General features: G+C 40.6%; 6 protein-coding genes and 1 long non-coding RNA gene across 10 annotated transcripts in view; 4 read left to right on the plus strand and 3 right to left on the minus strand.

Moving 5' to 3' along the window:
• LOC135339477 (uncharacterized) overlaps positions 1-5,668 on the minus strand; it is a 29,719-nt gene extending 24,051 nt beyond the window's left edge. For both annotated transcript variants that reach the window (XM_064535585.1, XM_064535584.1), the window contains exons 1-5: positions 5,494-5,668; positions 5,275-5,445; positions 4,975-5,101; positions 4,155-4,229; positions 3,563-3,764 (exon numbers count right to left, since the gene is read on the minus strand). In XM_064535585.1, coding sequence (XP_064391655.1) covers positions 3,563-3,764; positions 4,155-4,229; positions 4,975-5,101; positions 5,275-5,445; positions 5,494-5,549 — 631 coding nt within the window. In that variant the 5' untranslated portion in view covers positions 5,550-5,668. The remainder of the gene's footprint in view (positions 1-3,562; positions 3,765-4,154; positions 4,230-4,974; positions 5,102-5,274; positions 5,446-5,493) is intronic.
• Positions 5,669-5,691: 23 nt separating this feature from the next.
• Positions 5,692-7,132, plus strand: LOC135339478 (fructose-bisphosphate aldolase-like). The gene is made up of 2 exons (XM_064535586.1): positions 5,692-5,848; positions 5,965-7,132. Exon 2 carries the CDS (start codon positions 5,972-5,974, stop codon positions 7,049-7,051), a length of 1,080 nt encoding a protein of 359 aa, XP_064391656.1. The 5' UTR covers positions 5,692-5,848; positions 5,965-5,971; the 3' UTR covers positions 7,052-7,132.
• A 188-nt stretch (positions 7,133-7,320) lies between these two features.
• On the plus strand, positions 7,321-11,950 carry LOC135340321 (phosphatidylserine decarboxylase proenzyme, mitochondrial-like). The gene is made up of 5 exons (XM_064536639.1): positions 7,321-7,801; positions 7,921-8,154; positions 8,253-8,523; positions 11,385-11,545; positions 11,662-11,950. Exons 1-5 carry the CDS (start codon positions 7,436-7,438, stop codon positions 11,890-11,892), a joined length of 1,263 nt encoding a protein of 420 aa, XP_064392709.1. The 5' UTR covers positions 7,321-7,435; the 3' UTR covers positions 11,893-11,950.
• Positions 8,843-10,976, minus strand: LOC135340324 (uncharacterized). 2 transcript variants are annotated; one of them, XR_010396308.1, is made up of 8 exons: positions 10,660-10,976; positions 10,442-10,592; positions 10,270-10,389; positions 10,059-10,208; positions 9,851-9,970; positions 9,704-9,777; positions 9,108-9,487; positions 8,843-9,060 (listed from the first exon to the last, which is right to left on the minus strand). It is a non-coding gene; the product is annotated as an uncharacterized LOC135340324 (long non-coding RNA). The 2 variants fall into 2 exon arrangements; XR_010396307.1 differs by having other exon boundaries at positions 9,855-9,970; positions 10,660-10,975.
• A 188-nt stretch (positions 11,951-12,138) lies between the features above and the next one.
• On the plus strand, positions 12,139-15,761 carry LOC135340322 (uncharacterized). Its single transcript, XM_064536640.1, has 5 exons — positions 12,139-12,458; positions 12,570-12,806; positions 13,675-13,915; positions 14,710-14,870; positions 15,469-15,761. The coding sequence occupies exons 1-5, from the start codon at positions 12,213-12,215 to the stop codon at positions 15,691-15,693; spliced, it is 1,110 nt and encodes a 369-aa protein (XP_064392710.1). The 5' UTR covers positions 12,139-12,212; the 3' UTR covers positions 15,694-15,761.
• Positions 15,762-15,784: 23 nt separating this feature from the next.
• LOC135340323 (synaptic plasticity regulator PANTS-like) lies at positions 15,785-17,012 on the plus strand. The gene is made up of 3 exons (XM_064536641.1): positions 15,785-15,946; positions 16,509-16,627; positions 16,759-17,012. The coding sequence occupies exons 1-3, from the start codon at positions 15,823-15,825 to the stop codon at positions 16,861-16,863; spliced, it is 348 nt and encodes a 115-aa protein (XP_064392711.1). The 5' UTR covers positions 15,785-15,822; the 3' UTR covers positions 16,864-17,012.
• Positions 17,013-17,592: 580 nt separating this feature from the next.
• Positions 17,593-26,204, minus strand: LOC135340320 (uncharacterized). 2 transcript variants are annotated; one of them, XM_064536638.1, is made up of 9 exons: positions 26,023-26,204; positions 25,053-25,107; positions 24,140-24,498; positions 23,972-24,042; positions 23,545-23,610; positions 23,144-23,450; positions 18,726-19,086; positions 18,151-18,335; positions 17,593-17,918 (listed from the first exon to the last, which is right to left on the minus strand). In XM_064536638.1, exons 3-9 carry the CDS (start codon positions 24,456-24,458, stop codon positions 17,767-17,769), a joined length of 1,461 nt encoding a protein of 486 aa, XP_064392708.1. In that variant the 5' UTR covers positions 24,459-24,498; positions 25,053-25,107; positions 26,023-26,204; the 3' UTR covers positions 17,593-17,766. The 2 variants fall into 2 exon arrangements, with proteins under 2 accessions (XP_064392708.1, XP_064392707.1); XM_064536637.1 differs by lacking the exon at positions 25,053-25,107 and having other exon boundaries at positions 26,023-26,203.
• Between the last annotated feature and the right edge of the window lie 1,749 nt (positions 26,205-27,953).

Genomic DNA, 27,953 nt, shown 5'->3' on the forward strand with positions numbered 1-27,953 from the left:
AACCAAATGTACAAAGGTACACGGGTCATTAAACAGGCATCTCAACATTGTGGCCAATGTTTGCTTATCCACTTACATTGTAGATGGTCATGGAATATTGGGCATTTGAAATTTGAATGTTTGAATGAGTCAGCAGGAAGTCTAGTGCTAGTGTTGTGAATACAGTAAACACTCACAGTGAAAGTGACCGTACAATAAACAACGAACAATAAGCTGTAACTACCTCAATGTCTTACAGTTTAGTTAACACACTGTCGGGGTGTGTGCATGTATAAAGACTGAATAGCTATATCATCAGTTATACATAATATAGAACCGATGTACACAGTGAGTGACACTGTACAGGACGTACAACATTATCATAATTGGTACCGGTAAACATATTTAGAGTAATCATTCAGAATCTGCACTTATAGCTAGAGCATTAGTCAATACACACACATTGTCAATACAATCTGTATCGAATAGTCTATAGCCACAGACATGTTGTGTGAGCAATGAAACAATAGAAGGTATTTACTATACAAATACAAGCAACTATGTATACAGAAACTGTACATTACCTGGATGTACATGCATCGCCACAAAACATGCTATACACACATGTACACGTATCCGTTGAGGAAGGCAGTGACTTACTGTACACCTGTTTACTAAACAGAAACCCTGTTAAGTGAAGCCTATGGTAATGAGCAGCCCGATATGCAAGAACATTACTTAATTGGCAACTGCGTACTACCAAGGATGTCGAATACGATTAGTAATAAGATCATGTGATAATGTTAACTATTGTCGCCAAAAGTCTAGAACAGTAAATGAATAAGGCAATGTCCACAGTATTCATAAGTAATGGCTTGTAATGCTTGGCACGTGATGATGTTGACATAACAGTTGAACAAACAAATAGCAACCTACATATAGCTAGCTGCTGACTACACCGAAGTAACTCAAACCAAGAAAATTAATAGCTATAGTCTATAGGTGTTTTATCTAATAACATGGCAGATAGAGTTGGAGCAATACTGGAGGAAAAGTACGGTCCGCCACATTCACAGGATCTACACATTGAATACTTTTTCTTACTGCTTGGAAGTGAAATTATTGACAAACGAGGTGCTATCATGGACGAACTAAACAAAGCAGGCAAATGGGAAAACCTCGAGAATGAATGTCCTGAACTGATATTTAGCACAGGGACATTTCCTAAGAATTCACTAACTGAGACAGAGCGCCAACGAGAGGAGAGACTCAATCAGATTATTCGAATGCCGCTGCTATCTCAACTGGCTGTCCCTAACAACCCGAGCAACCCACCACGTATCATCATCAGCCGTGCTTGCAAGTACAAAACAGAAGTGGTTAAGCACAGCTTGAGTACTCCCGAGATAGAAAGCATTCTCAAAACCCCTAGCAATGAGCACTTGGATTATTTCTATCTTATGATTAAACTGCTTAACATTCCATCAACAGTTGCACCACCCTCAAGAATTATTATTGAAACACTTATTGCTGGGAATTGGAGGATAGTGGAACCAGTGACGGCTTGGCAACTCACAACATTTATCGGGTTTTTCCCCAAATTGAAACCTTTTGAAACAGAACGTGAAAGAGAGTGGCGACTGAACCAAGAAGTTCGAGAACCTCTCAAGGAAAATCTGAAAGACCTACTTACACAGCAGTTTCAGGCACAGGGCCTATTTCTACCAGATAAACTTGTTAGTATTGTGCTCACACGTGTTTGCACATACACAAAAATGTAGATTGCATAATATATACACCAGCAAAGAGTTCAAGAATTAGATGAACGGACACCCCCTAGTTCAGCACTGTAGACATAATGGTTATTTTCGTATCAATCACTCCAAATAGTTTATAATGATTACTAAGCTAGACTAGTGTTTGTGTGCAATGAGGTGAAGAAAATCATTTGCCTTAACTGCATGCTCCTATTAGTTACAAAAAGTCACGCATACAGTAGTAGCAATTCAATACTCAAGCGCACTTAGCATGCAACTATTAGTACCGTATAGCGGGTATATTTCGAGGGTATAAATTTTCGCGGATGGACCTCTACAAAGGATTTCGCGGATTTTATTTTCGTGGTCTGAGTTCCAGTCTTTTGGCGCATGCGCACATCAACATGCAGCTGTACCTCCACACCGTTAGCCTCGAATCCAGGCATAGCCTGTATAAAATAATAGAATCGGTGAGGCACTATGTCCTCCACCTCTAGCAGAACGTTTGCTGTGCAGGCCATGGTCAGGGGATACAGTAGACGTAGAGCAAGCTAGCTGGCTATACCGGTGTCCTTGTCTTTAGATTCCTTTTTCATTGTAGATAGGTGTGGTCAATAATACTGAACACGCCTACTATTCATAAATGTTCGAGGTACACACACTGTGCAGGCTCAATCCGCGAAAACCGCGAACATTTATACCCTCGAAATATACCCGCTATACGGTACATGTATATGCAACTATGTGATCATGCATGACTGTGCATTCAACAATGTGTAACGAAATTATAGTTATAATTCAAGAAGCTGCAAGCAAAGTAAGAACTGAATCCTGGCATAAAACGTTGAGTTATACTGCAATGTTTTGAGCAAACATCAAACATAATTATGCAAACTTGCGAGTACTAATGGCTTCGGAAAAAGCTATTTCTGTAGCATTATGGCAACATGATCATGACTGTACAGTACCTACAAAATCTACACCTGTCCAGCTCGAATGGGATAATACACAAAATACCGTACTTAAGACTTATGTTATCTTGAACACCACCCACCATTGATCATCCATATGAAACTAGAGCACTGAAGTGCTAACTCTCAGCTGTTGACATGAATAATAAAGATCTATAGCAACCAAAAGTGTTATACATTACATGTACATGCTAGCTAACAAGCAAACAGGAGCTACCTGCTAGAGGCATGCTGAGGTCGGAGTTTTAGTAGTGCATGAGACATATACATTGTGGACTAGGATCACAGCCTGGAATCCAAGAATAATTATGGCTCCTGTGTATGTAACATAATTCTAGCTTTCTACTTTAGTGACCCTGTTCCATTGTTCCTGGTACAGATCAATTCAGCTGTAAATACGTACCTCGAATATAAAGGACGCGCGTATCTAGCTTGTAGCCTGCAGACAACGTGCAAGTTCAAGCTTCTTAGACAACAAAGCTTCAACATTATTAAACTAATAAACTAATAACTCCTATTGTGTAAAGGCTATCCATGCTGTAAATGTAGCGCTATGGAATCCAGGTAAGCAGGCTCAATATGTCACAAACAAACCAACGGACTACTATAACCCGTGGCCGCCTACGCGCCTCAGGTTAATTAAAGAAGTACTTGGTACATAAACTAACAGGACAACCGTACAATCTACAATATCGGGTATACCTCGATATAACGTACAGGGTATTAATAGTAGCATCATAACATTGAACATACATGTTCCTATATCAGGAGTGCATATATAGCACTTTACTTATTGTACAGCCAAAAGTATATAGGTCTTAGTAAAAACTACATTAATGCCCAAACACCACCCACCTGTATCACTGTGCTTACTAGTCTCCAGCCCTCCACTAGATTTGACCGACGCCACAAAGTTTGAGGTGAACCTCCTCCCGCTGGCGGGGGATAGCTGGTCAGGGGGGGCAATGGTGGCTATATCCGTGGTGAATATCTCATCATCTCCCTCGTAGAAATGACGAGTCACTTTGACTGGAGACAGAGTCCTGGTTGAGATGATCTGCTTGGGATGTGTGTGTGTGTGTGTGTGTGTGTGTGTGTGTGTGTGTGTGTGTGTGTGCGTGCGTGCGTGTGTGTGTGTGTGCAAGGTATATGGATCTATCTTAAAAAGAATTAAGGCTCTTGTGATAGTCTCCATATAATTATAGGCAAAGAGTTTTCAAGAAGAATCTAGAAACGAAAGGGGCTTTTCAATTAACTACATACTGTATTCTTTAAAGAACTTCCAGAGTGCGTAATTTAAGTTTTGTAAGAAAACGTAGTATGTTCATCATGACATACATGTAGCAAACACTATATGCATGTTAACCTGTCTCACCTCTGCAAGTGTTTGCTAGTAGAAAGCAACTCTAGGGCTTCTATTGTACGTACACATACGTAGTAAACTGACCTCCACTGATTGAGAGTGTGATGGACTGGAGTCGAGGGCTCTGACTGCCAACACTGACTCTGAGGAGGACTCAAGCTGTGTGTGTGCATGTGTGTGTGTGTGTGTGCATGTGCATGTGTGTGTGTGTGTGAGGGGGTATATACTGTAAGACTTAGTAATAGGAAGTACATGTAGAAAGACCATGAAACACTGTAATGGTAAAGAATCTTTATAAGTTGTGTAACATGATCATGTGATTGTAGCCTATAAAATTATATCAGGAGTGCACTCGATCCTGATATATACATGCACAATGCACTGTATTGCCTCAAGTGGTAATAGGAATTACATGTAAGTAGAAGGACTTTGACACTCTATTGATATAAGCTGTGGATTTAACAGCTACATGTAGATCATGTATTAATGATTAGCCAAGGGTCCATAATAAGAGACAAAGCCTTGCATCGGAAAGTAACGTGACATCCTGTCTGAAACGCATGATCATTAATGTACATGTATGACAATTTGGCAATAACATTATTGCTGCCTTGAGGCAAGTGGCGGCTCCAGGCGCTCGGATTGGTCAGTTACAAAGCAGGAAGTTAAGTGATGCAAAGTAATGCTTCACTGATACTGATTACGGACTCTTATTATAGCCTATACACGCATGAGTGCAATTTACCAGCACATGTGCATTATGGTAAATTCTTTGCATACTAGAGCTAGTCATTGTACATATCCCACTAGCCTCGAAACCTAGTGTTACACTATCAGAGAAAACTCAGCCTGGGGACGAGGCTAACACCCCACACACCCCCCCCACACACACACACCCACTCACCACTAGTGCAGTGGGTGATTGCTGGTGCTCACTGGTCACGGAGGGGGGTGGAGAGCCGCCATCAGACAGAGACAAAGAGTGGGTGTAGTCTGTTGTGTGGTAGCCAGTGGTATGAGGCAGCAAAGGACTGAAAGAAGATCAAAATTAATCACCTAAATGAGGGGAAGCTTTCAACATACAGGATTAAATAAACCGTGACAAAATGGTCACTCCCTATTAATGACTTCACCAGACATACATCATCCGTAACATGCATAACCAATAATCATATATCTAGACAGGTTAGCTGAACATGTTCACCTTCGCGGGCTTGACTCTAATCCGTCACTGCTCTGATCGTTACGGTATGTTCCCGAGTGATCTGAGGTATGGGAGTCATGGCGACCACCAATAGAGGTTAAACTATGATCAGATAGATGCGGTTCGCCACTTGACTTGTTCAGATTTCCTTGTATTAAGTTCACTCTGCTCCTGTTTAAAAGATAAAAATCGCTCCTTAATAAAGTTTACCTCACGTACCTCTCCAACGGTGGAGCGACTTTGTATACAGCATATTTATCGATTGAAGAATCCATTTTGCATCAAGCAGCATGCAAGAAACGTTTTGGGAAGAGGGTGTACGGAGCTTACATGGCCATGTGGCCTAGCTGTGTAGGAGTACAGAAGAGATGCTGACAAAGTAAAAATTAATAGTGGGTAAAGTTAATCTAATTAACACGTCATGACATCCGGTTGCCCTGACAACTTCCGGGTAGCATTCAGGGTTGAAAACTTCACTTCCTTGATCCTGTGGACCCTCACAATCTGCTCGGAACATTAACAATTAACAGTCGACTGCTGCTTGCTTCTCTGCATCATAACATTATCAGACAAGGTGAGTAATTATTTTCGGGACAATGCTACTGTACTGGTAAAATTTGCGAGAATATCTACAAACATCTTCATGCATGGCTGGCTGTCTCAATTTATTCTGTATTCTTTGTTCCCTAGAATCAAAATGCCCTACCTCACCGAAGAACAGAAGAAAGAGTTGGCTGCCACAGCCCGAGCCATTGTCGCTCCTGGAAAAGGCCTTCTTGCTGCTGACGAAAGCACTGGAACCATTGGAAAACGATTCGCTCCAATTAACACCGAAAACACAGAAGAAAATCGCCGTGCTTATCGTGAACTGCTCTTCACCACCGATAAAAGCGTAGCAAAGTACATCAGTGGAGTTATTCTTTATGACGAGACATTTCGCCAGAGCACAAAAGGTGGGAAACGTTTTGTTGATCTACTCAAGGAAACAGGAATTCTCTCTGGAATCAAAGTTGACAAGGGTGTTGTTCAGCTTCTTGGTACGAATGAAGAGACCACCACTCAAGGCCTGGATGGAATGGCTGAGCGATGCAAGGAGTACTACGATGGAGGCTGTCGTTTCGCCAAGTGGAGATGTGTGTTGAAAATCGGAGCCGGTCGTCCCTCACAACTGGCCATCATCGAAAACGCCAATGTCCTAGCTCGCTATGCTAGTATCTGTCAGTTGAATGGACTCTGCCCCATTGTTGAGCCTGAGATCCTCACTGATGGAGACCATACTCTTGAGGAGTGCATGGCTACTTCTGAGAAGGTTCTTGCTGCTGTGTACAAGGCATTGAGCGACCACAATGTCTATCTCGAGGGTACTCTCCTGAAGCCAAACATGGTCCTTCCTGGAGTGCAATGCACAAAGAAGTACACTCCCGAACAAGTGGCCGAGTCTACAGTGACCGTCTTCCAACGCACTCTCCCTGTTGCTGTACCCGGTGTGACCTTCCTCTCTGGTGGCCAGTCCGAAATTGCTGCCACTACTCATCTGAATGCCATCAACGCGTATAAGGGAACCAAGCCATGGGGTCTCACCTTTTCCTACGGACGTGCCCTTCAAGCTAGTGTGCTCAAGGCCTGGGGCGGAAAGCCCGAGAATGTGAAAGCTGCTCAAGATGTGCTCCTCCATCGTGCAAAGTGTAATGGACTGGCTGCTCTGGGAAAATACGAAGGAGAGGAGAGTGCTGGTGCTGCTGATGAGAGCCTTTTCGTTGCCAATCATCAATATTAAACTGTGATAAACTGATCATAGAACTGTGACATAGCTAGATTTAGATGTATGAATGAATATGAATGAATATGACTCTCAGAATGTAGTCAAAAATAATGTTTTAGCCATGGATTGCGAGCTTATAAAAAAATTATGGACAAATTAATGTGCATGTCACTAAAAAACTGTGCAGGTAAAGATCGTTAACTAATTATTTTTAGGGGGCGGCGACATGATACATTTTCTGAGAGGGCGGCTATAATCAAAAGGTGACCTCTCGGTCGCCTGAGAACTGGTTGCGCATGTACGAAGTGCTGATGGATATGGAATGATTTCATGGGAGGAAGTTGCTATCTAAAAGCAAACAAAGTCAAAGAGAGTCACCTTTCACACTAGAAATTAAAGATGGTACTTGGAAGAAGTTCTGGAGCTGAAGTGATGCCTGGTGGCTCTATCTCAAGAGCTAGCTCTAAGCCTGACAGACTATGTCATGTGTGCCCAGAACTAGAATGGGACAATTGCAGTCTAGAATCTAGGGCAACAAGGCCAGTAGTATTAGATTTACAAAATGTTAAATCAAAGAAGCAAAATAAATTCAGTAGAGTGTGTCACTTGTGCAGTAAAGTTTTGCAAAGAGTTTTGTGGTTACTCCGTTCAGCAGCTGGCTGTCTTGCTGTGCTAATTGTGGCCATTTTGATACTGTCTGCATCAATTCAGAATGAGAAAAAAGACACAGAAAATATTCTTGAGCCTGAACAACATACTTGGCAGGTAAATTCCACAAACGCTACATTATATATATAGCACTCGGTTACAAAGTGATTGACGTGTACATTAATTATAATTAACCTTACAACCATGTTACCATTTTATTTTCCCTTATACTACAGCTGATGTTATTTCGCCTCTTACCAGCAAGATTTCTGTCCAGACTTTGGGGATTCCTGATGTCGATGCAGGTTCCTGAAAGCATTCGAACGTCATTGTATGGTCCGTTTGTATGGAAGTTCAACTGTAATATGGCTGAAGCTGAAATTGAGAATCTTAGAGATTACTGCAGTTTGGGTGAGCTCTTCACTAGGAAGCTCAAAAAGGAAGCGAGGGAAATGTCTGAGAGTAAGCTGGTGAGTTTATTAACCATAATATAGCTATACACAGTGACTTCATAATAATTATTACTATTGTCATAATTATAATGGTTAACATTCTCTTAACACTTTAGGTTTCTCCAACCGATGGGAAAATTCTTCATTTTGGCACTGTTAATGATGGCCTGATAGAACAAGTGAAAGGTGTGACTTACAAACTTCAAAAATTTCTAGGGCCGGAAGACTCACTGATACCATATGTCAAGAAAAATGTGTCCTCTAACGTATTAATCAAAGATGAGCAAAAGCAGCTTTATCATGTGATTGTTTATCTTGGACCTGGTGACTACCATCATTTTCATTCACCTTCTGATTGGACAATACTAAAGAGACGTCATTTTCCAGGTATGTTATTGCTTATGCTTGTGTATAGTTGCTTTCCTATTATCTTTATGCATGACTGTATGACATTGTGGTTAAACGAGCATGTTGGCTTTATAAGGCGCGGTTAATGTTTAGATTCACTTCCGCCTGTTGCGGTACAAAAGGCCCGTGCCCTGGGCAGACCTTTGACCCCAGCTCCAACATTCAAATATCTGTAAACAGCTCTTGTTTCTTTTCCCGCTTCATAGCCCGTTCAAACGATTTAGACAGCTCTAAAACAAGCATGCGCATTTTATACCAGGGTGGGGATACATGCATGTAGTTTTTTTTAACACAAGCAAACAAAAACACATAATGGCTACTTATACAGAACAAGCAAGACTCAAGGTACCACAGAAGACATTACATAAATAAGATGTAGATCTACATCTATTTAGCTTCAGGTACGGTACAGCCAGCATCCTCCAGTGCACTTTCTGGAGGAGTTCCAGAAGTTGCTTGCGCTGTTCCCCGACGTCACTCTTGACGAAATTGATTCGGCGCCATCCGAAGGTAACACTGGAAAGTAAATATTAGAATGATGATTTCAAATACAATTAAATTACCATCAGTGTCAGGCGGGTGTAATACATCCAGTGGTGAAGCTGCTCCCCCTCCAGCGAAGAGGCCAAAGAGAGGTAATTCTAGAGGAATTAATTTCAATAATTATCACGTGATATGGATGACGATCACTTATCTTTTGCACAGGTGTTTCTCGAGTTCGAGTAAGGACAGTTGGGGGTGAAGCCGGTCCTTCGAGGCCTAAGAAAGGTGAATGTCACTAACCTGTACATATGAATAAAATGAGTGGTACTTTCCTTAGGTCCCGGAGGGTATGATCACGATGATCCTCCAGTCTTGAATGGAGAGGGTCCCTGCCCGTACTGCCACCTGTCACCGTGTGTCAGAGCCAGACCACCCAGCTGGCTGATTGGAAGCGCTGCACCTAATTTGGGGAACATGGTGAAGCGCTTCAAACTATACAGAAAGTATTGGACGCTGCTAGGTCAGTTGGGGGTATGGAATCACCCTCTATATATGGCATATAAAGTGACCAAAACCAGTGCACATGACAAGAGGGATGTGATGCCTGACTGTGTATTGAGAGTAAGTTATAAATGATGCCCACTTTACAGTGCAAGTACGATCAATTGCTATATACCTTTTCCAGGAGGTGCGTGAGCGATTTCCGAATCCAGATGGAGTTCCATACACAGACTTCCAGTCTTCTACTTCCTTTATTGTTTAATTATGTAAAATGCAATTATAAAATGCTGATTGGCTAGTCAAAATTTGCACGGATACGTACTTACTTTATATGTCTTCATAAAGACCTTCGTCAAGTACACGTACACCATCGTTTACTAGGTCCTCGTTTTCATCTACTGGCTCATCTGATTGCTCAGGTTGCATGTCCTCTACAAACTCACTGCACATAATTATATACATGTAGCAAAATTAAATTATATGTAAAATAAATTATGTAGATTGCACATAAAATATATTATACGCAGTACCTGAGGTCAACTTTTCTCTGCTGCTCGCCATATTTCTCCGGCAAAGTTGAACGATTTTTCCACCAGCACTCTTACGGGAGTCCTACGATCCGGTCTTCTCATGCCCTGAACCAGTCGTTCACTTGTACACTCTCTACGTACATTCTCGTTCTGAAGTAAACAAATGAATGAATGTACAGTCACACATACATTATTAGCCAGCATAACGTACCCAGTCCATAATAGCAAGGTTCATTCTCATGTTGAATGTAGCTTCCACGAAGTGTACACGTTTTGAGATGTATGTGAGCAGCTGGTGATTGAAAGACTCCACCCAGAATGTGTCTCGACACTGTAAAAACAACATCATAGAAATTTATATAATAATTAGAAAAAAACCTCACTCGACAATGATTCAGCATTCTTGTAAATAAGGGTGTCTTTTAGTGCTGACGTGAATGACTCGATTGCAAGAGGATCCTCTAGTTTTATCTTCGTGGGCTTGTACCCTGGACGGTTACAGGGTGACGCTTCGTTACAATCTGAGTGCTCGTTCTGAGAACACGATTATAAACGTTATTGGTGTACAGAGTACAGGCAACTTGTTATCATACACACTCACCTGATAATGCTCCAACTTGTCCAACAAGACAGAAATAACCTCTCTGCTATCCAAGGGCAATGAGCCTCTAGCTTTGCCCTATCTATCCTAGCTACAAAAGCCTGCTTTGCATCTTCAGTATCGAAATTCAGCTCCATTTGGTACCGAAAACCATGCCTAGCACGCTTCTTCTTGGGTAGAGAACGAGAGTTGTCACATCTTTCAGCCATTTTTTTTGCTCTTTTTTGGAACAAAGTATCTCGTGAGCCAAGGTGCTACATGCAGGCTATAAGGGGCGTATCAAAGTAAAACCATGTGTGCATGAAGCGAGCAGTGAAGCAAAAGAGGCCAGAGAGTTTACCGCACACGGCCATATTTAATCATTTCCGCCTCGAGTGCCCAGGGCACGCCCCTTTTATAGTCAGCATGCTCGTTTAATATACGGTTTTACAATTAGACGTGCATGACCTTAATATAAGGAAAGCCTATTTTAGAAGACCCACACCCTAGAGTGTTTGTTAAGATAAGTTACAATGATGGTTAAAATCCTCTCGTTCTGTGAGGACTGACCTCTGCATGGGGAGCTTTGATTTCATGCATACATGGCTTGAGCGAATGTCAGTGCAATGCCATGCCTCATAGCTAACTGTTCAGTACCTTCTGAAAACAGACATAATTGAGACTAAACGAAGTCCTCATACAAATGTATGCTGCATGGGTTCAATATAATAACTCCGCTTTTTTAGGTGACCTGCTAAGCGTAGCCCCCTGGGCAGCTAGGACAATTCCCGGACTATTCTCCATCAACGAAAGAGCTATTGTCACAGGGACTTGGGAGCATGGATTTTTTTCAATGGTTGCTGTGGGAGCATACAATGTAGGATCAATCAGTCTCACTGTTGATGAGGTGCAATTTAACTAAGCAAAGTAATTAATCGACCTATATAATTATATGTACTCTCGTATAACAATCAAGACATGTGATTGCTTCGTGATCAGCAGTTAATTGCTTTTTATTTACAGTCCCTAGAAACAAATGTTGAAGATGAGGATTTGCAGCTGGGAGAATACAGAGACAAGCAACTAGGAGAGGCTTCAGAAGGTATAAGGGTGAAGAAGGGAGAACGATTGGGTGGCTTTAAGCTCGGATCAACTGTAGTGCTCGTTTTTGAAGCACCTTCAAACTTTCAGTTTAGCATTTTACCAGGACAGAAAATACAATATGGACAATCCATTTCAACAAGCATGTATTAAATCATTTTTATTCTGTGCATGCAGTGTTTTTATGCAATTGTAAATCTTATAATAATGATATTTGAAGTAGTGTGGAAAGTACAAACAAGTAGAAATTAGGGTGACATACAGACAAGTAATAAATGAGACACTAGATTGTTAGTTAGTAAATAAGTATGCCCATCCAGCACATGTGATAGAGTGGGAGACCTGTGTATGAGCCATAGAACGCCATAGAGCTATGCTCCTCTCCCAAATTACATTGCGCATGTGCTGACCCAGGCCGTGCCACGTGTAGATAAAAAGTGTTTTAACCATGGTAGATAATCTCACATGACACAATGAGGTCTGTGACAAGCTTTGGCTCCACTACACGCTCCCTGAGTCTCCTCCATAGACCTGTGAGGCTATGCCAGGCCTGCTGTGCCAGATTCAACTCTCAGTACAGACAGGAGAGTCAGTGGTCTTGGAAATGGATACCCATCAGTGGTGGCATAGCATTCCTAGCTGCTCTGCAATTGCTGAGAACCATAAGAAGGGAGAATAAAAGTGCAAACAGCATGGTCACACAGCCTGAAACATGGCAGGTATATATATAGTGATAATTGTTTTGTAGAAAAGCGTTGTGAGCATATCTGTATCATTCATCATACCATGGAGTACATAATATTATATACAGGTGTATTATTATTCTGCAGTTGACACTGTTTCGGCTCCTTCCTGCACGAATGTTGTCACGGTTATGGGGCGGCATCAATAGTAAAGAGCTGCCCACTTGGTTACGAAGACCTGTACTCGGACTTTATGTGTGGGCCTTTGGGTGCGATATGACCGAGGCTCAGGTGGAGAATTTGAGTATGTACTCCAACCTTATAGAACTGTTCACTAGGCAACTGAAACCTGGTGTTAGAGACGTCTCAAAGTATCATCAGCTGGTATGTGTATAGCCTCCTTCACAAGGCCTAAACAATTAGGCCTGCTACTGACTGTTCGCGCATGTGCAAAATTATTGGATAATTTTCCCGTAATGTTTCCCATTAAACTGAATTTTTACCCGAATTATATCCTGAATAACATATACAGACAAAGAATACTCTTCATAAAGTCAGACACTGAGCTATATAGCTAGCTAGCTAGAGACAGAGCCGTATTGGTTACAGCAGCAATTTCTTTCTGATAGAGTCGACTTTCACCAAGGTTAGTGTCAGATGGGCGTGGCCTATCCATATAGGCTATTGTCAGCCTTCCCTCCGTTCAGAGGATTGTTATCCACACTGTTGCAGGCTGTGAGTCCTTTGTTAACATAGTAGCTATTAGAATGCTATCACACGGGCTAGAAACCTTCACAATCACACTTCTATCCACTTTCTTCAATCCACTTCTGTTCGTTGTGACGTCATTGTTTTACTGAGCAAATATACAATGGTATCCGAATTACCCACTTTCTGGGTAATAGGTGGCGCATGTGCAAACAGTCGATACCAGGCCCTCTCTTCGAGGAAGAGCGGCCTGGGATCGAGGCTAGTATGTGTACAGATCTAATAATGATTTTCACTGATCAACATTTTTGTTCCTTGGGTCATGCAGCTCAGGCCTGGCACATTTTAGTGTATCCAGGGTTGTGCCCACACTAGCTGGTCGGTGGTGGTTGGTACTAGGAGGCCTAGTTAGAAAATGTGTGTGATGAATTGATCCCTGTTATCTTGTCCTCTGACAAAGAAAAATGATTTTCTTACACTTCAGAAAATTCTAGGCACATCACTGTGTATTGTGAGCATAACTATTTGTGTCTTCTTTCCGCAGGTATGCCCAAGTGACGGGAAGGTACTCCACTTTGGTAGAGTTGAGAAAGATGGTCGATTGGAACAAGTTAAAGGAGTCACATACGAACTGCACAAGTTCCTTGGCCCTCACAATGCACTAAATGATTATGAGTCATCTCAGACTGAATTGTTTCATGTGATTATCTATCTGGCCCCAGGGGACTACCATCACTTCCATTCTCCAGCTGACTGGACTGTCACTAAGAGACGGCATTTTCCAGGTATACTCAGTTAAATTAGAAAAAAGGAGTGCCCATAGCCTATTAGCCTCGATACGGCCTGGTATCTATTGCATCCATGGGCGATAGTGCACATGTGCGCACTGAGTCTCCCAAAATCTGGGGATTCGTTATACGTTAGTAAACCTTCGTAAAATTATATCGTAAACTAGTTTGTTTACTATTTTTTTCCCGTATTAGTTTCTTGTCTCCTGTCAAGCTGTGGCTTGCACACTAGTCTGAAGCCAGAATAGGCTCTCATCTACTTCTATGATGGTAGTCACAGTTAGAAGCACAAAATCAAAGACTTGCCATAGTCAGTACAGAAACCAAGGTTAAACATCCCGTCCATACGACCATTATAGAGGTAGATGAGAGCCTCTTCTGGCTTCAGACTAGTGTGCAAGCCTTCTGGCAACACAATAGAGGGCCACAGCTAGCTGGTTAAGCTTCACCATAGGTCATACAATACATGGACGTGGGGACCATGCCTATTATTAATTACATATGCAATAGATACCAGGCTGTATTTTAATCGGCCTGCATGGGATCGAGGCTAGCTAATAGCCTATTATACAGCTAGGTTATTATAAGCCCGAAGTCTCAATAGCGTGTGTTTCAATGTGTATTAGCAGGCCAACACTTTTGCAATCACTGCAGCCTGGTTGAGTCAGATGACCTCTATAAGCAGGTTTCACTGTGCATGTATCGGGAGTACATAATTAATTCTAGTTGATTGCTTTTCACTTGCATTAATTAAGTTGTCTGGTTATTATTTTGGTGATTATTTTTATTAGGTGAGTTGCTCACAGTGGCTCCATGGGCAGCCAAAGCAATGCCTGGACTGTTCTCGCTCAACGAGAGGGCTGTTCTGATTGGACGCTGGAAGCACGGTTACTTCTCCATGGCAGCTGTGGGGGCATTCAATGTGGGCTCTATACAACTAGCTCTGGACAAGGTTAGGTCATGTACAGAGAGAGGTCTTACACAGGCTGCTTATAATTATACCGCACACAATTTCATTATACAACGTACAGCACACAATTTTCGAAGCACTTAAGTGTATTTTGGTCAAATGATGTTGCGTCTCCCTAATTTTTGTGGAGGATTGCTAACCTTCAAAAACAGCGAAAATTTCGCGCTATACGGTACCTCTGTGTGGAGGTGCTGTAAATATTTCTGAGTACCATAGTACATTTAGACACACTAGTTGATAAATCTAAATTGTAACAGTGCATGCCTCAGAGAAGGTAATCTATACCTAGGCTATACTATTTGTACATAGTATCCTTACAAGATGTATATATGTACAGCATGAGATGGACTGCAGACAGTGAGAGGCTAGGGGTTAGTTTTTGTTGCTAGAGTGAGATTGAGTGGAAAGTCAAACTGTTGAAGGTTTGATACAGCAAATGCTTGTCCTCAGCTAAAATATTTGCTTAATTTTTTGTTGTAGACGGTTTATAAAAACTATTAGGCTTCTAAATCCCATAGCACCAGTCCTGCTATAATTGTGTAGAACCCCATAATAACCACCTGACATTGTGTTTTTTCAGGCTCTCCAGACGAACAAGAAGGGACGGTACAAGATGGGGGAGTACAGAGACAAAGAGTTGAGTGAGCTGGCCCTGGCGAAGGGAGACAGAGTGGGAGGGTTCAATCTCGGGTCTTCCATTGTGCTCGTATTTGAGGCGCCCAAACACTTTCAGTTTTCCGTTAAACCTGGACAAAAGATTTATTATGGACAGCCACTAGGGACGATATTGAATAAAGATAATTGATCTCTTTATTTGTGCTGTGTTTGTGTGTATGTTAAGTATTGCTAAAGCAACAGAATCTACCAGCATGCTGTACTAGTGTAGTGCTCTAATTGTAAGAAGCTGAGAGAGAATGGAATATTGAAATGCCAAATGGATATCAAAGATGAAGATGATCCGACCTCAAAGGCTCAAAAAGCAGTGGGAGCTGAGAGTGGAGAGGGAAAGCCTGCAATGAAGTGCTTTGACTACTTTATGGAGTGGAAAAAATGCATGTGTAAGTCAGCTTCCCTAGTAAATATAAATGAAACCAGCATTCCCATGTTAAGATCTCTAATCATAGATAAACGAAAGAAATAATATTATTGCTAAGATTGGCCAGGAAAAACGTAGAAAGAAATTCGGCAAGTGCATAACTCTAATCCAAGTGTCGCCTTAAAAATTAGAGGTCTTACGGTAGCCTCAATCCAGACCAGAGATTGGATTATAAGGTTTCCCTATTAATTGGTTAATGTTCGTGTTGCTAGGCATATTCTTTACTTCAATATTATATACACTCGATCACACTCGATCACTGTAAAATAGATAATAGAAGGGAGGAGAGATACGCATCACGGGCCGCACTTATGCAATTGCTATGTTTGAGCGCCCAAGGGCACTATAGTCTTGTTCCCAGGAGCACTGCTGCTCAAAGAAACGTTGCGCATGCAGTTGCACTTCAAGTACAGTGTAACTACTTCTAAATACAGACCAGTATATACACATACCAGGTGGCTAGCAGACAACAGCAGCTATAATTATGCTCTAAATGATAGTCACTCCACCCACCCCTTTTGTAGCTGCCTACCATCAGTTCCACCAGTACTACATCCGTGGAGAGTTTGCCAATTGCAAGACGGAGAAGGAGAGGATGTACAACTGCTTCAAATGGAGGGGTACTGGAAAAGACAAGTTTCTGGTAAGGGTTTCTGGTAAGAGCCAGAATGAATAAGGTTGTGTGTTAACGAAAAAAATGATTTCTTGTTACGTATAATTATGGTATACATGTCCATGTGTGAGCCTTACAGGAAATTGTATGTCCATGCACAGAATTCCCTGGAGGCTAGTCTGGACGAGGAGCAGGTGAACATGCACACACCCTCCCCAGTATGGAAGCTCAGAGACTTGCCACCTGCTGACTGGACTAACAAATGACCCACTTTAGTTACAGTTCATTGTCAACACTATAATTATGTCTGTGTGCAATTAAGTCATGTATATCAACCATGCATGTTCCTTTATAATACAGTTATTCCTCAAAAGTATAACATGACAACACACACTATGAATTGGTGAAAGTGAAACATGTGATTTTTGCACAACATTATTTTAGACTATAATTATATAATAATACATGTACCGATTGTACATACAGATTTTAATCTGTTATCCATGTGTTACGTGTTGTCAAAACTTGTTTTGTTGGTTGATTGGGGTCATACGTATTGACGTCAAATCTGCAATGGCAGTTGAACTGTCTGCCTTGCCAAGCTACGCACAACTGTGGCCGACGGCATATAGATCCAGCCGAAACCCTCCGCGGTAAAACTTCTGAAGATTCTGCATCAACCGTCAAGTTTACAACCCGGAGTGCATGAGGCGCCATGCACTCTGATATAGATGCATGTGCGCATGCATGGTAATTTTTATGTTGATAAATCAGACAGGCTCAATTGTATACTATACTCATTTTAGCGAATTTGTACCCGCTAATAATAAAAAAAGCATTTAAATCTCAAAATTTTTTCTTTTTCTAATGAAAATGTACTTTTGAGAGTATGCTAACCAATTGCACGTTAGCCCTTTTTTCATCTGTATCGACTCCAAACTTTCCATTCAACCTTAAAACTCATACTTGCATGCATGTACATCTTTTGACAAATATAATTGTGCCAAAAAAGGCAATGAATTTGTTATACAAATCTGCCAAAATTAGTACCCTAAAAACAGACTGAAACGCTATATTATACATGTCTACAATAAACCTATAGGTAGAGAAAATAAACAACCAAGCGGCAGAGCCTATATATGTAAAAAACGGTGTCTGTATATGCCTTTTCACCTAGAAAAAAAGTAGAAAAAAATGGCTAAAAACGCAACTACAACAGGCAATAAAAAAAATTTTATTGTCCACCAGCTGCCACCTACGGCCGGAATGGATGGTCCTGGCTCCGGGGAATTTAGACCAGCATGAGGTTCCTGGTTTACTTCTATAGAAATAGTCATTGGCATAAATTACCAGTTATAGACACCACTATATGGCCGGTTTAAGGAGTATGGTGTATATATATATAAGTAGTCTGCATGCCATAATTATAATTTTATAAGTGTGTGGGCCGGGAGTCTTTTTTATTTCCTAAAAGTTTTGTAGCCAGGCATGCTAGAGTAGCCTCAGCACATAAATAAACTCAGTGGTAAACTCAGTGGTTAAGTTAAACTCACGTCTTTTTTTATACGCTTCGTTCAAAACCTTGTAGTCTTCATTAGACGGCTTATCAGGAAGCAAACCATTGGAAAAGTCACGTTGGTGAACACCATCAATCACTCTCTTCTCCTTTTGCGTGAGTTTTGCATACTTTCTGGTTCTTTTGTCTCGATAGTCTGGCTTCAACCACCTTATGTCAAGCCTGAAAGTGAACATAAATGTTTTAAGTAATATCCTATACGTATTTTATATAATTATATAGATGTGCTATAATTATACGAAAAATATAGAGACAAGCACCTTTCACACATGCACAACTAACTTATATATATACAGTGTACCTGTACAAAATAACTTTTCAAAATTGCTAGGCCATTTGTCAGACCAAGTAACATATTGGTTGGACATATCACTAATTTGCTAGGACATGCACATCGCTGCACTATATACATACAAATGATTGATTGGTCACAAGGGCTGACCATGTGCTGTTTTGCTAAGTCATTTGTGTGAATTGCACGGAAATTGACCGATTACCGGCTGCAATTTTGTACACTAATATTATATGCCTGTAACTGCAAGAATCATTTACCAGTAGTGCATGATGCTGTTTGAGTCGTACTCAGATTGCTCTTTCTTATCAATTGTGACGTCACAATTTGTTCTGAAATGTTGTTTGCAGGCCATTGCACATCCAGTACCTTTCCTCATTTCTTTCTCTCCAATGATGAATCGATAACGACCTATTGCATTTTTCTGGCTCAGTATGTCCCAAAAGTCAGATCGTTGATGCTCATGCTGCAATCCCAATGCATGGCCAAACTCGTGAAGAACATAGCTTATTTTTTGTTCGTCTGTAAATTTGAGCAAACCGAGGCTCATCGTAGGCTTTCCCCGATGCTTGGGGTCTTGGGCATCAGACCCAACGTAAGACCAGCATGTACCACCAGGAGCTGCATGTATAATTCACAGAGGAACTATATATAATGAGAGTTATAATTATTATAGCTGTCAATAATGAAAGCATGCATGCACCGTGCGGGTGCTGATGCTGATTTCTCAGTGGAGGCGCCCAAGCTTACAGCATGCGCATGAAGCAATTACATTATATTATATTGAATGCACACACGCACAATTAAATACTTGCATTGCATGCATGCATGCATGCATGGAATCAGAATTGTGCAAAAAGAATCGCATGGTAAACCATGCACGATTGTAGCTGGCTGCCAAAGGAGGCGGAATTCACAATAATTTAAACACATGCATGCATGGTCAATATAGCAATATTGATCGTACCATAACAAATTTTGGAACGAGTGTACTCGCGGATAATTGGAAATCACTTGCGAGTAATTACGACATGCAGTTATGATTATTAATTTTACAACTTAACCCTTTCCCGGCTTTAGCCGTCATATGACGGCAGCGGTAGTGATAATTTTCAAAAAATCGTTGTGGGCACTGTGTTGGAGCTATGCGCACACTGTAGGTACCAGCACATGCGCATTGGGCTGCTCTTTCACATGGTATCTTTAATATCTTGCCTTGAGGTACGCTTTGTGCAGTACTGTCGAAAGAAAAGTGACCGTTTGATAATGGCTACAAGATCTTCGTAGTACAACCTCAGCGAGGTTCTAGGGCAGCTAGACAGTGAGAATAACGATGCTTATGGCCTTGTTGAGTAAGAGGACAGTGACTGGGATCATACCAAGAGAGGAAACTACTTTTCAGAGGTCAAGCTATAAACATAGAGCCTGAAGAGCCGGAGGAAGAAGCTCCTGAGCATGAACCAAATCCTGGACCTTGTAAGTAACTATGGAGTATCATATGTAGTCTGGATAGCTTCAGTATGGTATGCTTAGTCTAGTTAGTACACAAGTGGACATCATGAGCCACCATTGAACTTGTAAACCTGTGTGTAGGTGAAGAAACATTTCCCGGGAAAAGAGCGTCTGTCGATACGACCTCGCAGAGAAGTTTCTGCTGATCCTGATTGAACCATGTCACCGTGAGAACATTGATTGAGAACACTTACTTAGTGTTTTTAGTTACTTCATGCCTTCATACAATATTCTTTATGTTCATAATTGTAAAATGTGTAAAAAATCGTTAATTAGTGGGGTGTGGTCAGTTGCTAGGTAACGATGATGATGTCATGGTACCCCCAGGATCTGGGCTACCTGTAGGAAATAGTTGCAAGCGATTTCAATGCATTGTTCATGAGATATTTATTTTTAAAGAAAAATAGGTATTTATTCTGTATTTTGTTTTTTTAATTAAAGCCGGGAAAGGGTTAATATACCATATGTTTTGCGAGCATCAAACATTTACGAACTTTGCGAGGGTTTCAATTCGCAACAATAAAATTCGCAAAACCTAAATTATTACTAGTAAATAAACACGATCCTTGCCAAAACGCAATAGTTAGATCACAAAAGGTCAAATTTTCTGCTGATTTGGCTCATTTGCAAAGGTTTTCATCAGCAAAATACCAAATAATTATAGTATTATCACCTTAACCCTAGCTTTTGTGACAGATTAATTTTCACTAGGCTGTACGCCTAATTAACTAAGAAATTCACTAGACAGTGTGATAAAAATTAAAGCCAGAAGCTATTTGTTTACTATTGGTAAGATTTCATATTGAAGATGTTTTGGTTGCCTAGCAACCTAAATTGAAGTGAAGAGATGTCTCTAAATCCGGGCGAGGAGATTCCAGACAAGAAGTAGCTATGGAAGGAGCCATTTACACGTCAATAACATACATTTCATTTCATGTGTAATGGGTGTGGTCAAGTCAGAGTATTGCTACAAGTGATGAAGACTTCAAGTACGACATATGGAAATCTTCCTCAACAAGAGAATTTCAGAAGCATGGAAGCATTGATCTATATGCACTACAGTGGAACCTCCATAAAACGGACACCATTGGGGAACAGCCTTTTGGCCGTTATAGAGAGATGGTCTTCCTTGGGAGGTTCCGATTGCATGCCAGCTATGTATGCTCTATGAGTCATTTCTTGCTGCAAATGAATCTTGGAGCTTCGCTAACTGCTTCTTTAGCTCATACAAGCTTTGAAAAGGCTGTATAGGGACAAGCTACAGCTAGGTTTTCACGATTGTGTAAAATAATGCTATCTCAGAAATAAATTTCTGCTAATTCTGGGTCTGGCTGTTCGCTCTGGGAGGTTATTTTCCATAGCTAAAGCTGGTTGGGGACTAGAAAGCTGCTCGTTGTACGGAGTAGAGAGGTTGTCGCTCCTGAGAGGTTGCTTTACATTGAAGTCTTCAATCCGGACCTGAGCTCTTGGCCATTATATATAGCGTGTGGTTGCTCTTCAGAAGTGGTCGTTAATGGAGGTTCCACTGTATATGGAGTACCTAAGAATAGTAAAATACTAAGCTAATTATGCTTTATTTCGCACTATGTTTTCTTACATAGAGTGATTTTCATTCTTCACAGCCATCCAGAGCTTCAAGATGCATGATTCCTGATGACTAGTTATCTATAGCTAGAACTTGTTACACTATATAGCACTGTATTATATAACAAAGGAGAGCTCACAAGAGTGTCTTTTTTCGAGTAAGATAAAAAAAGAGAGGGATTGGAAACGGAAGTGGTGCACGTGACCATTTAACATTGGTTCTACACAGAGGCCTCGAAAACTACCGTATAGCAGGTAATTTTCGTGGGGCAAAATATTTATGGTTTTTGTGGTTGAAGGTCGATCTGACCACGAATATTTTACCCACGAATAAAGCGACCTTGTCTACCTTTACCTGCAGTGCAAGCAGCAACCACAAAAATATTATCCACGAAATAACTAAATACTGCTCAACCACGAATATTTTGTCCCCCGAAAATTACCCGCTATACGATATCCGCTTTTCGTCTTATTTTGCCGGGTAATTTGCTCGAAATAAGTTTCCTCGAGACATTATCTCCTTCAGTAATTTATAGCATGCCTATTCTGTGAGCCACGTGTGCTAATGACTGACCACACCCAGACATTTAAGTAAAGTTATAAGCTTCAAAGTGCTATTTTAGGGTCTTTGATAGCCTCGATCGAGACCAGGCCGATTAATATACGGCCTGGTCTCGGTACGAGTCCCCCAGAATCTGGATGACTCGTATACTTTATAGTAAAATGATACCATAAACTAGTTTGTTTGCTAGTTTCTTTCCGTATTAATTTTAACAAATACTTGTCTCCTGTGAAGCTGTGGCTAATGCTCTCTATTACGTTGTCGAGAAGGCTTGATAGCTAGCTGTGGCCCTCTATGGTGTTGTCGAGAAGGCTTGCACACTAGTTTGAAGCCAGAAGAAGCTCTCATTTGTACAGAAACCAAGTTCAAAACATCACGACCATCCAACCATCATAGAGGTAGATGAGAGCCTCTTCTGGTTTCAGACTAGTGTGCATGCCTTCTCGACAACACCATAGAGGGCCACAGCTAGCTAGCTAGGTTATAAAGCTTCATATCATAATAATACATAGTAGTGGGCGTGTTTGGACCACGCCTATGATTAATTACCCATGCAATAGGTACCAGGCCGTATTTTAATCGGCCTGGATTCGAGGCTATATTTAGGTCTTTGATTGCTATAACATGTAAGCGTCCTAATTATAAGTTCTAATAAGTATAGATTTTTAAATAGAAGTGAGCTGCACAGAATAAGCACACCTGCTAGTGGTTTATTCTCCACAGTGTGTAGAAATAGGCTACCTCGCAAGCCACACCAAAGGGTTAACATGTATACCGTATTACTAGAATGTTTTGCGAGCATCAAACATTTGCGAACTTTGCGATGGTTGATCAATTCGCAACATTAAAATCAGCAAAACCTAAAGTATTACTAGTAAATACACACAATCCTTACCAGAACGCAATAGTTAGATCGCAATGGGTCAAATTTTCTGCTGATTTGGCTCATTCGCAAAGGATTTTCACCAGCAAAATATTCTAATACGGCACCTGAAATTAATGTATCAGTCGAACACTCACATGAGGTAAGCGTCACTCTAATGTCTGCATCTTGCTTTGTTGCGGGACTTAGAGAGATTTTAGGGTAGGATACAGCATTGTCATTCCACGACTTCACCCACGACAAAATTTGTGATTGTGATAACGGATCATCACCGTACTTCCAGCCATCTTTTTTTAGCACCTCCGGATTCATGAAGTGGACTTTGAGCACTTTTTTACCCCACAACTGGCTCAAGCGAACTGATCCATATAAGGCCTCTTCTGGCATATTGCTTTGGTGCTCATTTGGTGTATGGTCATACTCTCGTTCAGTGGTGCATAATAGCTGTGAAATAGTTATATAATTGTTATCAAATACATGAAAGTATAACCCTTTTTGTGATAATTACATTACTTAAGCATTTGAAGTTCCGAGTTACCTTTTGCTCAGACAAAGGTGAGACATCTGGAGGATTATCATTCTGAGGATTCTCATCTGAAGATTGCTGAAAAAGAAGGACATGCACTATCACATGATTTGTATGCTTGTGGGTATGTTTTTGCTAGCACGCTCGCTGTCAACATCTCTATGAGCATGCCTGCATCAGCATGGTGTTTATATGTTTTTCCTCATTTTCAAGCTTTCTATACATTTCCAGGTAAGGCTTTCTAGTGCAAGCAGCATCACAAAAATTATATTCACGAACTGCATGACTATAAATATTGCTCAACCACAAATGTTTTGGCCCGGAAATTACCCGCTATTATATACAATAGTACCAATACTTTGCTGTGTGATGACAATGAGCAATAATTTAAACGTAAATACTATAATTATTACAATGGCTTTTTAGCTAACAACTGTACCTCTGCTGATGAAACAACAGGCTTCTCTCGGAGTTGTTGATTGCCACTTGACTTCTCTGACGGTGGAATGCCTAAACAGTGCATACAAGTATTATGATTATAAGTATTATATAGTCATGCTATCTGTAATCCACATGCACCGTCACAGAGTGCATGCTGCTTACTTGCCTGCACAAAGTTCGCACATTTTCTTAGCAACATTTCCAACTTCGAGATCTAAACAGATATCCACAAAGTCCCGATAGGTGGCGAAGGTTGTGCTCATCCATTTTTTGAGCACCAGCTCAGTTTTCTCGCAATAAGACGAATGTGTGGCATTGATGTCAGAAATGTCACCTGGATTCAAATGCATCTTAGTAGCAAACGCTGTGTAGTATTTAATATGTTTGGATATTTTTTCCAGGTGTACATCCCTACACTCTAAATTAAGTTGCCAGTCTTGTACTCCAGTCCGTTTCTTCAACCCATGAATTGTGATTTTCTCCATTTTGTCAATTTGATAGACTATACTACGCAACAGTATATAGCTGCAAAGTGACAAAGCATAATTAGAATTTGAGATACCACATCTATAATAATTATAATTGCGGCTATAGCTACCATATACATAAGTGGCATATTTATAGTATAAAATTATACTCTGCATGTGCATCAAGTTTTATCAAAAATGTCACATGACTATAATTGCGTTTATATACCATAATTATATAATTATATAGCATGTAGGGCAGGTGGAAACGAATGAAACAGGAAAGCTGAAAACTGAAAGGAAACGGGAAATGGTCGTCATGCAGTATGTTTTTGTGCAAATTGTAAATTTTATTTTATGATGACACAATAGTGAGTGATAACTGATAACAAGATAAGTCCACACTCTGGGAGTAAAAATGCTGATAGATGGAACCTTGTTTAGAGAAAACATAAGTCAACCACTACAATGTACACAGTGGGACTATACTATAAACAGGCAATGAACGATAGACAATGTTAAAAGAATTAACACAACTGGCAATACACACTTATTATACACGCTAGCAATGGGCGAATGGTCTAGCTCTCAGTAAAGAGGGGGATAACTCACTCCGCATGTGTATCTGGCTCCTATAGAGGACCTCTCTCTCTTCCATCAGCATGGCCTGGACATAATTATAGTTGGCCGCCCGGACGCAGAATCACACAATGCAGTTGGCTAGTGCATTGTATAGTGAAACCTGTCTGCCCTAGGTCATCCTCTATAACACAGAGAGCTGAGCCAGGTTAATGGGCCCTCCAGAAGTCTTTCCACAAAAATTAACTACATGTATAGCTAACTTTGATTTGCTAAAACACAGTTACACACTGGCAACCATTTCCCATTTCCTCTTCAGTTTTCGGCTTAAGTTTATAATTCAGCTTTACAGTTTCCGTTTCATTCGTTTCCACCTGCCCTAGCGTGTATATTTCGAGGGTATAAATGTTCGCGGTTTTTATAATTAAGCACGTAAAGGCCCTTGACCACAATCTATACTACCGGGCCATGTACTGCGAACATTTATACCACAAATTTAATATCGCATACATGCATGCTGGGTGCAGAAAGGCTGCTATTCCGCGAAATTGAAACCTTCGTAACGGTCATTCCGCGAAAGTTTATACATTATACCCTCGAAATATATAGACTACCCGCTATACGACATAGTCAACCTCATTAATCAGTTGTACAGCCTGATTGTAGATCTACATAGTGACTTTTATATGTAAGTCTCTGCGCTGCATAAACACATTATGGTTATTAGATACATTATGGTTATATTATTTGTCACTGCCACACAAGGAGGGGGGGATACAATTTGGAACTGAATTTGACATACCGTAAAACCTCTATTTAAGGCGACCCCCTCTAAATTAAGCGACACTTGGACATTTTACCCATATAAATTCTTTTTTATGTGTACATTAAAACTCTACTTTTGCAAAACGTTAAAAGTGTCGCTTTAAATCGAGGTTTTACGGTTAAAAATGATCACAACTTCTGTAGTCTACTGTTACAGCTATATAATTATAGCACTCACCTTATTATAACTCTACGCTGCTAGACTCCAGTTTAATACAATTATATCATGTATTATTGAAGAGACTAGACACGTAGCTAGTACATATATGTACCCCAGCTTGCTTGATAAACCTTGGTCTACAATGTATGGATAAACAAAGCGATCATTCCTGACACACCTACTTTTTGGTGATTTGCACTTGTATAATTATCATCTAGACTCAGTTTCTGTCTAACTCTTCAATCTATGGTCACACCCACTATGCAATTGATATTGATTGGTTTTTATATTGCCAATAGTTCCATTGCATGGTATATATAGTGACTCCTATCCATAATAATATGCTATTACTTTCTAGTTTTATGGTTCCATTTTCCTCAGAACAGTTTGTTACCGATATTTTTGTTGCAAGACTGGCTCACAGTTACACTTGCACTCGATCGAGGACTGAATTGGCTTGAGTCGAATAGGGCATGTGCACAAGGGAAAAGAAACAGTAAAAAGTTGTTTTGAAATGCCCAAATTGATGCATGCCATGGACCCTCTGCATACATAGAGTTCCACTTGAGCATAGCTGTCTTGTGAGAATACATTGTATATATACTCTAATTCTGTGAACTGATTGCCAACTCTTTGTTCAGCCTGTCCTTCTTTGAGACGACTAACTCCACTTTCAGTGATAACAGTACCTCGAATCGTGGCATTCAATGGATTTCCAACTTGGTCTACAGCCATTACGATGTCCCTTTGTAACATGTACATATAGTTGCAAATCAATTGAAATCTGAAGAAAATCTATACCAATATAATTTTTATGAGTTTGAATGTATGGAAATTAATCTTCTGCGCATGTACGTGCCAAAAAATTAAGATCACCAGAGAGATTGTGAATTAAGATCACCTGATTGTGATGAATCCATATAAATGCATGGATTGTGAAATATAATAATGTGGAAAGGAAGCATATTTGTTGTACAAAGAAAGATGGTGTTGTGTAAAGAATAGTAATTTCTAAACAATGATACTTTTTATATTATGCAACGTTTGGCGCCCCATAGTCCTGACCCGGCTAGCTACACTTGCCAATCTCTTTTAATATGTTGGGTTTTGTAGGGAAGGGTCCTAACAATTCTAAAATGAGCCTAGCTATAGTCGTTTGCCATCTGGCTGATTGTTGTGAAGTTTTAATTATATATTTTTACTGCGATGCTTCCTTTTCAGTGCTGTGGAAATGGACAAACCAACATATAAAGAGTTACTGAAACTATTGGAGCAAGCAGAAGCTTATTGTTGGAACACAACTGTCCACTGCTGAGTTCTTGATGGCTAAATTCTCCGAACTTTACCTGGGCATAAAAGTAAGCAGACCAGGCCGTTTCTTGGAGACAGTTAGAAGGATTAATGCACCTATTAAGAGTGGAAAACTACAAGTAGATGAACAGAGTCTGTACTTGGAAAGAGAATGGATTCCCAGAATTTGCAATCCAAGCAAAGGTTAGGTTTGTCACCAGTTAAATAGTGTACTTGCCTATCAAAATTATGATGTAGTTTTGTTATCTCTTAATTAGGTCCTGTGACGTTTCCTGCTGAACTCATGAATTATGGCCTTACATTGGAGCTACTCGATGATGCTATCATGGCAGAATCAGAATGGACCCTCCGTGGAATTCCAAACATTGAATTTTACAGAAAGTTGCACAATTTCCTCAAGAAGTGGAGCAAGACTCAGTCCTTGACAAAAACGTGCATTGGAAAGTTCTATCTCTCTATTGACGTGCACCTACAGGAAAAAGGGAGCACACCTTACAACACGTACAGGTTCATCGACCAGTTGCAATCCTCCAATATTCCAGATACGTCACTCATGTCGTACGGGTCAGGCAAAAAACTTTGCAAGGTGAGATCCATAAGCAGCAAGGCGAGATTCATAAGCAGCAAGCCGAGATCAA

This window comes from Halichondria panicea, chromosome 8 (genome assembly GCF_963675165.1).
Source record: "Halichondria panicea chromosome 8, odHalPani1.1, whole genome shotgun sequence".
Classification (NCBI taxonomy): domain Eukaryota; kingdom Metazoa; phylum Porifera; class Demospongiae; order Suberitida; family Halichondriidae; genus Halichondria; species Halichondria panicea.